Source organism: Amblyraja radiata, chromosome 29 (genome assembly GCF_010909765.2).
Source record: "Amblyraja radiata isolate CabotCenter1 chromosome 29, sAmbRad1.1.pri, whole genome shotgun sequence".
Lineage (NCBI taxonomy): Eukaryota > Metazoa > Chordata > Chondrichthyes > Rajiformes > Rajidae > Amblyraja > Amblyraja radiata.
Genome location: NC_045984.1, coordinates 28,635,484 through 28,648,507, shown reverse-complemented (window position 1 = coordinate 28,648,507; position 13,024 = coordinate 28,635,484). Strand labels below are relative to the sequence as shown.

Below are 13,024 nucleotides of genomic sequence, written 5' to 3'. Positions count from 1 at the left end.
GGCTGATGTGGGGGTGGTGGGGAAGAAGAAAGGAAGAGGCGGAGACAGTGGGCTGAGGAAGAGCTGGGAAGGGGAGGAGAAAGCAGGGACTACCTGAAATTGGAGAAGTCAATGTTCATACCGCTGGGGTGTAAACTACCCAAGCGAAATACGAGGTGCTGCTCCTCCAATTTACGGTGAGACTCACTCTGGCCATGGAGGAGGCCCAGGACAGAAAAGTCGGCTTCGGAATGGGAGGGGGAGTTGAAGTGCTGAGCCACCGAGAGATCAGGTTGGTTATTGCAAACCGAGGCGAATTGTATCAAATCTCAATCATCCTGAAAACATCACAAAATTAGATCATCCCTTAATCTTCCCAACTCAGGGGAATACAAAGCAATAGCAACATAATCAGATACTGTTGAATGCAAAATCACACAAGACTCTTGATGTGTGCCACTATTGTCCCATGCAGTGTGTTTGACACAAGGTAACTCTATCTGTTACTGACGCACAACGGCCACTGGTGTGAGGAGAGGGTGCTGTCTCTGCCAATTGCTATTCACCAAACACATAGAATCGTTGACGCCGTCGCAGAGTTACACAACACAGACACAGGCCAGGGCAGAAATAGAAATAGTCTGATCAAGGGTCCCGACCCGAAATGTCACCGATTCCCTTTTCTCCAGAGATGGCTGCCTGCCCCCCTGAGTTACTCCAGCATTTTTGTGCCTATCTTCCACAGAAGCAGGCCCTTCGGCCCAGCACGCCCATGCCGGCCAAGTCATCTAACCCTAGCTAGTTCCACCAGGCCCATCTCCCTCCAAACCATCCTCGCAGCAGGGTTCAGGAACAGCTCCAGCCAGGACAGCAAGAAAAGCAAGAATTTCATTGATCTGGGACACGTGACAATAAACTCTCTTGAATCTTGAAGAAATTGCAGAGAATCGTGGACACAGCCCAGACCATAATACCGCAAACCAACCTCCCTTCCCTGCACCTGTCCAAGGGATTTATTTATTTTGTATTTGTACCCATCTCCGCTCCTGCCTCTTCCCTCTGGCAGCTCCTTCCCTGTGGCCACCATCCTCTGGGTGGAAGAGTCCTCAAGGAACATGGCGAGCAGACAGAGGAATGGTAGGGATCCGTCCCAATCTAACTGGACGTGCCCACGATGTGAGTATTGTTGTGAGCCTTGCTAATATCCTACAATGTCCCAGACAGCGCAAAGCGACTGGGGGGGGGGGGGGGGGGGGATTGAGGAGGGGATGAAATTGAGGGGGTGGATGGAGGATGGGGGGGGGGATGGAGGGGGGGGAGGACGGAGGAGGGGGGGGATGGAGGTAGGGGGTGAGGGCGATGGAGGAGATGATTAGGGTGACATTTTTGGAAAGAGGGGGGGGGGGCGTGGTTTTGTTGAAGGGTGGGGGGGGTTTGATTGTGAAAGCATCACCGGAAACGGAACTAATTGTCAGAAATGACAGGCCGATGGGATCTGTTTCCGAGGAAGATAGATCAAATATGCTGGAGTAACTCAGAGGGCGGGCAGGCATCTTGCAGGAAAGGAAAGGACATGTTTTGGGTCGGGAAGCCCTTCTTCGGTAATTCGTACCTCTCCCACCCAGCCCCCCCCCCCCACCCCGTCTCCAAATGAAGTGGCCAAAGATATGAGGAGCACATAACCCAATATTTCATCGTTAGATTTAGCAAAAACAAAATCATTATTTCACCACAATATTTATTGCATAAAGCGCACAAAAATTCCAATTACCCGATATTGGGAGATTCATACAGGTAGAGATATATGGACACACACACATATACACATATACACACACACACGCACACACACACACGCACACACACACACACACACACATATACACGCACACGCGCACACACACACATATACACATATACACGCACACACACACTCACACACATATACACACACACACACATATACATACACACGCATATACACACACACACGCGCATACACGCACACACACGCATATACACACGCACATACACACACACGCATATACACACACACAAACCTACACACACACGCATATACACACACACACGCATATACACACACACGCATATACACACAAACGAATATACACACACACGCAAATACACACACACGCATATACACACACACTCGCATACACACACGCATATACACACACACGCATATACACACACACGCATATACACACACGCGCATATACATACACACGCATATATACATACACACGCATATATATATATATACACATGCGCGCGTATATACACACATATATATACGCACACACACATGTATACACACATAAACACACGCGCATAAACACACACATGTACACACACACGTACACAGATGTATATATGCATATACACACGCATATACACACGGAGATATATACACACACATGTACACACGCACATGTACACACACGTACATATACACACACACGCATGTATACACACATGCACATATACACACACACACATATATACACACACACACATATATACACACACACACATACAGAGTCAAAGGCACAGAGGTGGGAAAGAGACACGACTGCACAAAGGGGGTGACAGAAAGACGAGTGTACAAAGAGTTAAAGAGACACACACACCTTTAAAGAGAGGGTGACAGGGGCAGAGAGAGGCAGCGACATGTAGAGGCACACACACACACACACACGCGGAGAGAGGGAGACTCACACACGCTCGGCTGCAAGAAATTCTGATGCATTTAATTTGCATTTTTTGTTGTTGCATGGAACAGTCGGGCATTTGTTGGGTGCCGCTCGCTAGCTGTCGCCCAGGCCGGACGGGCAGAGAGAGGGGCGATATGGAGCCAGCAGTGTCCCCCAACGGAGAGGGTTTCCATGTGGAAACCGCGGGGCGACACACACACGATCACAGCCGCCCCTCTTTCTGCACGGTCCTCTCTTCTCCTCTCTCTGCTGTGGCTACAACTCGGGGGGCTAGTACCCCCCTCTGCTGAGCCGGCTTCACCCCTTCACCTACCCCCCTCCCCGGTTATTAACCCCCTCCCCATGCATTAACCCCATTACTCACCCAAAAGTTGCCCCCAAAGTGTTGCATGTCGACCCCGGGAGCCGCAGCAAAACTGATACACTGCAAGAAACTGACACAGCGCTCGCTACACCTCCTGTGCCTTCATTGGGCTCCACACTCGTCCATCAAGCTCCCCACACCAAACCCCGGTCTCTATTGGACACAGAGGCCGTCATTCGGGCCACAGAACCCACCCACCCACCCACCCTTGAAAGTAACCCTCTCTCTATATTTCAATTGGCCTGTTTTAAGAACGGCCGGCAAATATCTAGTGTGTATTGGTCGGCTCTGCACATTAGTAGATGCTGGTTGGCTTTCAAAAAGGTTTCCACGTCTCGGAAACCTGCCTCTCTCGTTTCATGTGCAGGAAAGAACTGCAGATGCCGGTTTAAATCGAAGGTAGACACAAAATGCTGGAGTAACTCAGCGGGACAGGCAGCGTCTCTAGAGAGAAGGAATGGGTGACGTTTCTGGTCGAGACCCTTCTTTAGACTAGTCTCTCACTTTAAGGGTGTCCCGGCCTGCAACGTCACCCATTCCCTTCTCTCCACAGATGCTGCCCGTCCCGCTGAGTTACTCCAGCATTTTGTGTCTATCTTTAATATATTTAATATATATATATCTATATTACTAAAAGTCTGATCTTGACCGCTTTTGGCCCACTGTGCTGCGATTTCCGAGAGAACGCCGCCACCTACGGCCGTCATTTTTGGCCACCTCGCTCAGAGCTCCCCTCCGCCTTCCGGGACCGGAGGATTTTTCCCATCGATAGAAAATCAGAGAGATTTTAATGTTTTTTTTTAAATCGCCATTCTCTCTGCTGCTCCTGCTGGCGGCAGGGGGGAGGGACTATAAAACCTGGAAGTGTTGTCCCTCACTCAGTCTCTGCCAGACCTAGGAAGCGAGAGGGTCACGGCTCTCTGAGCTGCGAATAACACTGAACGTATGTCTACTCCACGGTGAGTCCCCTCGATGCGGCTGTAAAGTGGCTGCTGCCCAATTGTTTGCCTCGCCTTTTTAAAAAGTATAGTTTTCAAAGTGAATTTTGGGTGTCAGGTGGCTGCAGCCCAATTGTTTGCCTTGACTGGGCTTTTAAAATCGTTGCAACAGTCGCATGCCAGCCCAAGTATCCATTCGGCCCACAATGTCTATACTAGCCCTCTGGAAACCAGTACCTTCGGCCCGCAACACCCATACTAGCGCAACAGACAGCCCCCCCCACTGGCGAGCAAGATTGGAATTGGTGGGGAGGTGGAATATTGCGTTGGTGACCAGCCCTCCCATGTGATGCTGGGACCCAACGGGTCCCACTTAGTCTAGTATATATATATACAGATATATATATATATATATACAGATGTTGAAATCGCCTCTTTATCCGGAGTGAGCAGAAACGTTGATGAAATTGCACAGGGTCGCTCGGTTACAGGATTGTCCAAACTCCATAGATATACATATAGATATATTTACAGATATATATATATATATATATATATATATATATATATACACAGATATATATATACACAGATATATATATATCCTTCTTTATTTAAATGGATATATATATACTTCTTTAAATGGATATATATATATATATATCTGTAAATATATCTATATCTATATTTATGGAGTTTGGACAATCCTGTAACCGAGCAACCCTGTGCAATTTCATCAACGTTTATGCTCACTCCGGATAAAGAGGCGATTTCAACATTGGAGGCACAGGGAATTGCAGATGCAGGTTTAAAACAAAAAAAAGGCACAAAAGTGCTGGAGTAACTTGGAGGGCCAGGCAGCATATCTGGAGGACATGGATAGGCGATATTTCAGGTTGGGACCATTCTTAACTGGTTGTCGTTGGAGGGGGAGGGGGGAGGGGAGAGAGAAAGCTGGATGAGAGGTGGGCTGAGACAAAGACTGGTGAGTGATAGGTGGATACAGAGAAAGGTTGGAAGAGATGCGAATTGTGAAGACAGAGGATATCTTGGGCGTGTAACACGGTGGTGCAGCGGTACAGAGTTACTGCCTTGCAGCGCCGGAGACCCGGGTTCGATCCTGACTACGGGTGCTTTGTGTACGGAGTTCGCTAGTTTTCCCCATGACCATGTGCCATGTGGGTTTTCTCCGTACAGACCGCGCCCGTAGTCACGATCGAACACGGATCCCTGGCGCTGTAGGTCAGTAACTCTGCCTCGCTGCCCTGTGTGGTCTCTATTTGCAAAGATGGAGATATTACATCGAGGGGTTGACGTATAAACAGATCCAGCCCACCACACCATGGTGATCTTGACCTTTAAAGGTACACAAAAATGCTGGAGAAACTCAGCGGGTGCAGCAGCATCTATGGAGCGAAGGAAATAGGCAACGTTTCGGGCCGAATCCCTTCCGGGTTTCGGCCCGAAACGTTGCCTATTTCCTTCCCCAAACGTTGCCTATTTCCTTCCCCAAACATTGCCTATTTCCTTCCCGAAACGTTGCCTATTTCCTTCACAAAACGTTGCCTATTTCCTTCCCGAAACGTTGCCTATTTCCTTCCCCAAACGTTGCCTATTTCCTTCCCCAAACATTGCCTATTTCCTTCCCGAAACGTTGCCTATTTCCTTCACAAAACGTTGCCTATTTCCTTCCCGAAACGTTGCCTATTTCCTTCCCCAAACGTTGCCTATTTCCTTCCCCAAACATTGCCTATTTCCTTCCCCAAACGTTGCCTATTTCCTTCCCCAAACGTTGCCTATTTCCTTCCCCAAACATTGCCTATTTCCTTCCCGAAACGTTACCTATTTCCTTCCCGAAACGTTGCCTATTTCCTTCCCAAAACGTTGCCTATTTCCTTCCCGAAACGTTGCCTATTTCCTTCACAAAACGTTGCCTATTTCCTTCCCGAAACGTTGCCTATTTCCTTCCCGAAACGTTGCCTATTTCCTTCCCGAAACGTTGCCTATTTCCTTCCCGAAACGTTGCCTATTTCCTTCCCCAAACGTTGCCTATTTCCTTCCCGAAACGTTGCCTATTTCCTTCCCCAAACATTGCCTATTTCCTTCGCTCCATAGATGCTGCTGCACCCGCTGAGTTTCTCCAGCATTTTTGTGTACCTTCGATTTTCCAGCATGTGCAGTTCCTTCTTAAACACTTGATTATGACCTTTAGTTTAGTTTAGAGATACAGCGCGGAAACAGGCCCTTCGGCCCACCGAGTCCGTGCTGACCAGCGATCCCCGCACATTAACACTTATCCTACACACACTAGGGACAATTTACATTTACACCAAGCCAATTAACCTACAAACCTGTACGTCTTTGGAGTGTGGGAGGAAACCGAAGATCTCGGAGAAAACCAGCGCGGGTCACGGGGAGAACGTACAAACTCTGCACAGACGGCACCCGTAGTCAGGATCGAACCCCCGGTCTCGGGCGCTGCAAGCGCTGTAAGGCAGCAACTCTACCGCTGCGCCACCGTACCGCCCTTCTTAGAGTCTCTGCCCCTGTCATGTTTTGAGCCACGATTTGCCTGGTTGGTCACCTCATGTATTCAGTGTTGCCTGACCTGTACAAACTACCAACATCAGGGTCTGGCCACAAAAGGCTGGAGCCCAGGAGGATGAGGGGGTGATCTTATAGAGCTGTACAAGGTCATGAGAGGAATAGATCGGGTAGCCGCACAGAGTCTCTTGCCCAGAGTAGGTGAATCAAGAACCAGATGAACCTAACCATTGCATCCGCTGCTCTAGGTGTCAGCTGCTCTACATCGGTGAGACCAAGCGTAGGCTTGGCGATTGCTTTGCCCAACACCTCCGCTCGGTTGAATGTGTGAAGGGTGCGGTGATGGAGTGAGTATAAACGCCAGCACAGTGCAAGTGGAGGGGCTGAATGGCCTGTTTCTGCGCAGTAAACACCCCAATCCATTTCCACACGGAACAGAAAGGCAGGCAGGATTTTGTTGATGCAGGCATTACATGCCGCCTGATTAATTATGCATTCCAGCAACTTCTGCTCAGAGATGTTTATGCCCCTGTGTGCAGGAATCGTGAGTGGATACTGAGACAGCAGAGATATTGAGACTTCGGGGAGCAGGGTGATTGATGTGACTCACCGTATCTCCTTAATCAAACGCACAATCATCTAATTTTAGATACACTTCTTAAAACGTAAACATATTCCAGGATCTTCGCTGAAGCTTGAACAAGCAACATTTAATGCTGATCCACATTAAAAAATAGCATTAGACCCATTAACCAAAAGCTCACTCATAAGAGTAGGGTTTGGGCTTTAGAGATACAGCGCGGAAACAGGCCCTTCGGCCCACCGAGTCCGCGCCGACCAGCGATCACCCCGTACACTAGCACTTGAATGACTGATGCTTTCCAATTGTAACATGTGACAAGTCACGTTGATATTCTTTGTTTTACACGGCCAAGGTATGCAAAGAGGGGCCACAGAAAGGGCACTGACAAAGTTACTAAGTATTCCATTTTACGCAAACCATTTACGGAGCACCCAGCGGAAACCCACATTGTCAATAGACAATAGACAATAGGTGCAGGAGTAGGCCATTCGGCCCTTCGAGCCAGCACCGCCATTCAATGTGATCATGGCTGATCATCCCCAATCAGTACCCCGTTCCTGCCTTCTCCCCATATCCTCTGACTCCGCTATTTTTAAGAGCCCTATCTAGCTCTCTCTTGAAAGCATCCAGAGAACTGTCCTCCACCGCCCTCTGAGGCAGAGAATTCCACAGACTCACTCTCTGTGAGAAAAAGTGTTTCCTCGTCTCCGTTCTAAATGGCTTACTCCTTATTCTTAAACTGTGTGTGGCCCCTGGTTCTGGACTCCCGCAACATCGGGAACATGTTTCCTGCCTCTAGCGTGTCCAAGCCCTTAACAATCTTACAGGGAGAACGTACAAATTTTTGTACAGACAGCATCCGAGGTCAGGATTGAACCCGGGTCTCCGGCGATGTAAGGCAGCAACTCCAGTGCTGTGCCACGCGCTGCCCTTGCGCCCCTGAGAGAGCATCGGGCAGCCATGATTGAATGGCAGAGTGGACGTGATGGGCTGAATGGCCTAATTCTGCTCCTATCCCTATAGAAACATAGAAAATAAATGCAGGAGGAGGCCATTCGGCCCTTCGAGCCAGCACCGCCATTCATTGTGATCATGGCTGATCGTCCCCTATCAATAACCCGTGCCTGCCTTCTCCCCATATCCCTTGACACCTCTAGCCCCTAGAGCTCTACCTAACTCTCTCTTTAATCCATCCGGTGACTTGGCCTCCACTGCCCTCTGTGGCAGGGAATTCCATAAATTCACAACTCTCTGCGTGAAAATGTTTTTTTCTCACCTCTGTCTTAAATGACCTCCCCTTTATTCTAAGACTGTGGCCCCTGGTTCTGGACTCGCCCAACATTGGGAACATTTTTCCTGCATCTAGCTTGTCCAGTCCTTTTATAATTTTATATGTTTCTATAAGATCCTCCCTCATCCTTCTAAACTCCAGTGAATACAAGCCTAGTATTTCCAATCTTTCCTCATATGACAGTCCCGCCATCCCAGGGATCAATCTCGTGAACCTACGCTGCACTGCCTCAATCACAAGGATGTCCTTCCTCACACTAGGAGACCAAAACTGGACACAATACTCCAGATGTGGTCTCACCAGAGCCCTATACAACTATGAACTTATGAAGGGAATTCCAAGGGAGAGAATTCCAGGCTGCTGGAAGAATGAACTGCTTTGATGGGCCCCAGGGATGTGGGAAGATAAAGATCTCCTGGGGATGTAAAGGGTTGTGGAGGCTGCAGAGATGCTGAGGAACATGGCAATATTAGGATTTGGACACCAGAATCAACATTTTGAAATAAGGGCATAGTATTAAGGAGCAGGGTAGATGGGATCTAGTTAGAACGTAGGCAGCAGAGAGAGAGAGACAAAATGCTATCGTAACTTAGCGGGGTCACACTGAAGAAGAGTCATAGAGTCACACAGGGTAGAAACTGGCCCTTCGGCCAAACTTGCCCCTCACAGACTAACACGCCCCATCGACACGAGTCCCACCTGCCTGCGTTTGGCCCGTATCATTCTAACCCAACCCACCCCATAGAGTCACACTGCATCAAAACAGGCCCTTCGGCCCAACCTGTTCACGCTGACCAACGTGCCCCATCGACACTAGTCCCACCTGCCTGCAATTACCTGTCCAAATGTGTTTTAAAAGTTGTGATGGTACCTGCCTTGACTACCTCCTCCTGCAGCTCGTTCCATACACCTACCATCCTTTGTGTAGAAAAGTTACTCCTCAGGTTCCTATTAAATCTATGTCCTCTTGTTCCTGATACCCCTAATCTGGGTAAAAGACTACCCGATCTATTCCTCTCATGATTTGATACACCTCGATAAGGGCGGATGAGCTCCTGTTGAGCCAATGGCCATCCACACTTCAATAGAAGTTGCGATCACTGTCGTACGTAACATCGTAAGGCCCGTTGATGTTTTCAACGATGATGATGATCTATAATCCTCCTGTGCTCCAAGGAATAGAGTCCCAGCCAGCCCAACCTCTCCCTTTAGCTCAGACCCTCGAGCCCTGGCAACATCCAGGTAAATCTTCTCTGCGCCCTTTCCAGCTTAACCGACCTGGTTCATTCCTGACCCGAAACGTAACGTTGCCTGTCCCTGTTCCCCACAGATGCTGCATTTGTCATTGTGTCTTTTTTTTTGGAATCCACCATCTGCAGTTCCTTGTATCTACTCGTCCCAGCAGCCCGCGGAGAAGGCCAGGTCGGAGTGAAGGGAGCCCGCGGTCGACGGTGTCCGCGCCCGGCCCCTGGGTCGACGGTGTCCGCGCCCGGCCCCTGGGTCAACGGTGTCAGCGCCCGGCCCCTGGGTCGACGGAGCCTGCGGCTGGGGCCTGGGTCGGCACCGCGGAGGAGTCCAGAGAGGACCCAGCCGCGATCGTGGATGACGGTGGCCGATGATGGCGCCGACTGACGGACCACGTGGGAGCGTGGACGCTGTTGCCGGGCGAAGGAGCAAAGGAGGACCCGGCATGATCCCTACAAAAATATCTCATTCTGCTGTGAATGAACGAATACTTTAATCGTTCATTCACAGTAGTCGCAGTGAAACTCGTTGCTTGCAAATACCCAAGGTATGCAAATAGTCGCCACATAAAGGGCAAAAACAAAGTTATACAAAGTACCGCTGCACCACCACCGTGTCGCCCACTGATGTGATCATGCCCTCAGCATCACACCACCTACTCTGCCCGTTCACTATATTCTTCAATTCCTGCATCTTTCAAAAATGGATTAACCTCTTGGAATACCTCCGGTGGTCAAGCCTCGACAAGTCTGCGGGGGGTGAATTTACGGAGTTTGATGTTCCCACAGACCCCGACACGATGGAGAACGGGCTTGGAGCGGTGCTGCCATTGGTGAATCTAGAGACGATGGCTTCAGCAACAGGTTGTGTTCCAGAGAGGAGAAACAGAAGGAAATCAGTCAAATCATTAAGAAAATATAACATGAAAAAATGTGTCAATAAGAGTGTTTAATTGTCATATGTACCGCAAACGGAACGTTGAAATTCTTACTGGCAGCAGCACAACAGGTGAGTGAGTACAGTACCCAATAGATAGCACAGTAAACAAAACAAGGTTCAATAAATTAAAACAATATTAGTGCAAAACATAATGGTATATGGACACACTGATCTGTTTTGTAGTCAATGCCTACTATGTTCTGTTGTGCTGAAGCAAAGCAAGAATTTCATTGTCCTATCAGGGACACATGACAATAAACTCACTTGAACTTGAACTTGAAACAAAAGCCTGAAGTCCCTAGTGCAACCACGATAGTTTAAACTTTGTAGTTTAGTTGGTGTTTGTGGTGTTCAAGAGCCTGTGATTGTTGGGAAGAAGCTGCTCCTGAACCTGGACGTTACAGTTTTCAGGCTCCTGTACCTTCTTCCCGATGGCAGGAGTGGAAATGAGAGTGTGGCCAGGGTGGTGTGGTGATGCTGGCTGCCTTTTAGAGGCAGCCACTCCTGTGGATCCCTTCGATGGTGGGGAGTTCGATACCCGCGATGGACCGGGCACGTCCACCGCGTTCGAGTTGCCAAACCAGGCCGTGATGCAACCTGTCAATGTGTGCTCTACCTGTAGAAGCTCAGGTGTTCATCGACACCTCCTCAATCTTCGAAGGAAGTAATGGCTTTGATGTGCTTTCTTTATGAAAACATTCTTGCTATTGAGGGAGTGCAGCGTAGGTTCACGAGATGGCGGGACTGTCATATGTTGAAAGAATGGAGCGGCTGGGCTTGTATACACCGGAATTTAGAAGGATGAGAGGCGATCTCATTGAAACATATAAGATTATTAAGGGTTTGGACACGCTAGAGGCAGGAAACATGTTCCCGATGTTGGCAGAGTCCAGAACCAGGGGCCACACAGTTTAAGAATAAGGGGTAAGCCATTTAGAACGGAGATGAGGAAAAACTTTTTCACCCGGAGAGTTGTGAATCTGTGGAATTCTCTGCCTCAGATGGCAGTGGAGGCCAATTCTTTGGATGCTTACAAGAGAGAGTTAGACAGGGCTCCTAAAAATAGCGGAGTCAAGGGATATGGGGAGAAGGCAGGAACGGGGTACTGATTGTGGATGATCAGCCATGATCACAGTGAATGGCGGTGCTGGCTCGAAGGGCCGAATGGCCTACTCCTGCACCTATTTTCTTTGTTTCTATGTTTCTATGAATGGATCGAAGGGCCGAATGGCCTACTCCTGCACCTATTGTCTATTGTCTTTGACTGATGGTTTTTCTTAATGAGTGCATCAATGTATTGGGTCCAGGAGGACAGATCCTCAGAGATGTGCACGCCCAGGAACTTGAAGTTCATTGATTCCAAGATACTCTATATTCACATGTACAGTGAAAATGCCTTGTTTTGCAGACAGCCCGATTAGATCGTGCAGCAGACTTCACCACTCACGAGTCTCCACCATGGAAACAAAAAGGTTAAAGTGAGACAAAAAAAGCGACAGGTTTAAAATGCCATCTCCCACATTCCCACTGGCACATCTGGCCAGGGGTGAAGCTGTCTCCCAGTGACGGCCCGAGCACAGCTGCCTGACGTTATCCAGGTCACCAGCAGGGTGCAGTATTGTTGCACAACTTGCAGCAACTCAATGTAGTGCAGGTCCCAGCCATGTCATAGAAACATAGAAAATAGGTGCAGGAGTAGGCCATTCGGCCCTTCGAGCCTGCACCGCCATTCAATATGATCATGGCTGATCATCCAACTCAGTATCCTGTACCTGCCTTCTCTCCATACCCCCTGATCCCTTTAGCCACAAGGGTCACATCTAACTCCCTCTTAAATATAGCCAATGAACTATGGCCTCAACTACCTTCTGTGGCAGAGAATTCCACAGATTCACTACTCACTGTGTAAATTTTTTTTTTCTCATCTCAGTCCTAAAAGATTTCCCCCTTATCCTTAAACTGTGACCCCCTTGCTCTGGACTTCCCCAACATTGGGAACAATCTTCCTGCATCTAGTCTGTCTAACCCCTTAAGAGCAACTGGATGTCACTCAACCTTCTAAAACTCAATGGAAATAAAACAGAAATCATGCTAATTGGCTCAAAGTCCACACTCTCCAATACCCACCCGTTCACCATTTCAGTTGATGGCTCACCCATACCCACCTCCTCCCATGTCAAAAGTCTCGGCGTCATTCTGGACAGTACACTTTCCTTTGGCCCCCACATCAGCAATATCACACGCTCTGCATACTTTCATCTCCGCAACATCTCCAGACTCCGCCCCTCCCTCTCCAAAGGCAATACAAAAGTCCTCATCCACGCTCTGGTCACATCCCGCATCGATTACTGCAACGCCCTCCTCACTTGCACCTCCAATAAACTTCTTCATCGCCTCCAATGCATT

At 48.8% G+C, this 13,024-nt stretch overlaps 1 protein-coding gene across 4 annotated transcripts in view; it reads right to left on the bottom strand.

The window, feature by feature from the left end:
* Positions 1-3,192, bottom strand: part of LOC116989559 (F-BAR domain only protein 2-like) — an 80,582-nt gene extending 77,390 nt beyond the window's left edge. For all 4 annotated transcript variants that reach the window (XM_033047056.1, XM_033047059.1, XM_033047057.1 and 1 more), the window contains exon 1: positions 3,079-3,192. In XM_033047056.1, coding sequence (XP_032902947.1) covers positions 3,079-3,105 — 27 coding nt within the window. In that variant the 5' untranslated portion in view covers positions 3,106-3,192. The remainder of the gene's footprint in view (positions 1-3,078) is intronic.
* Between the last annotated feature and the right edge of the window lie 9,832 nt (positions 3,193-13,024).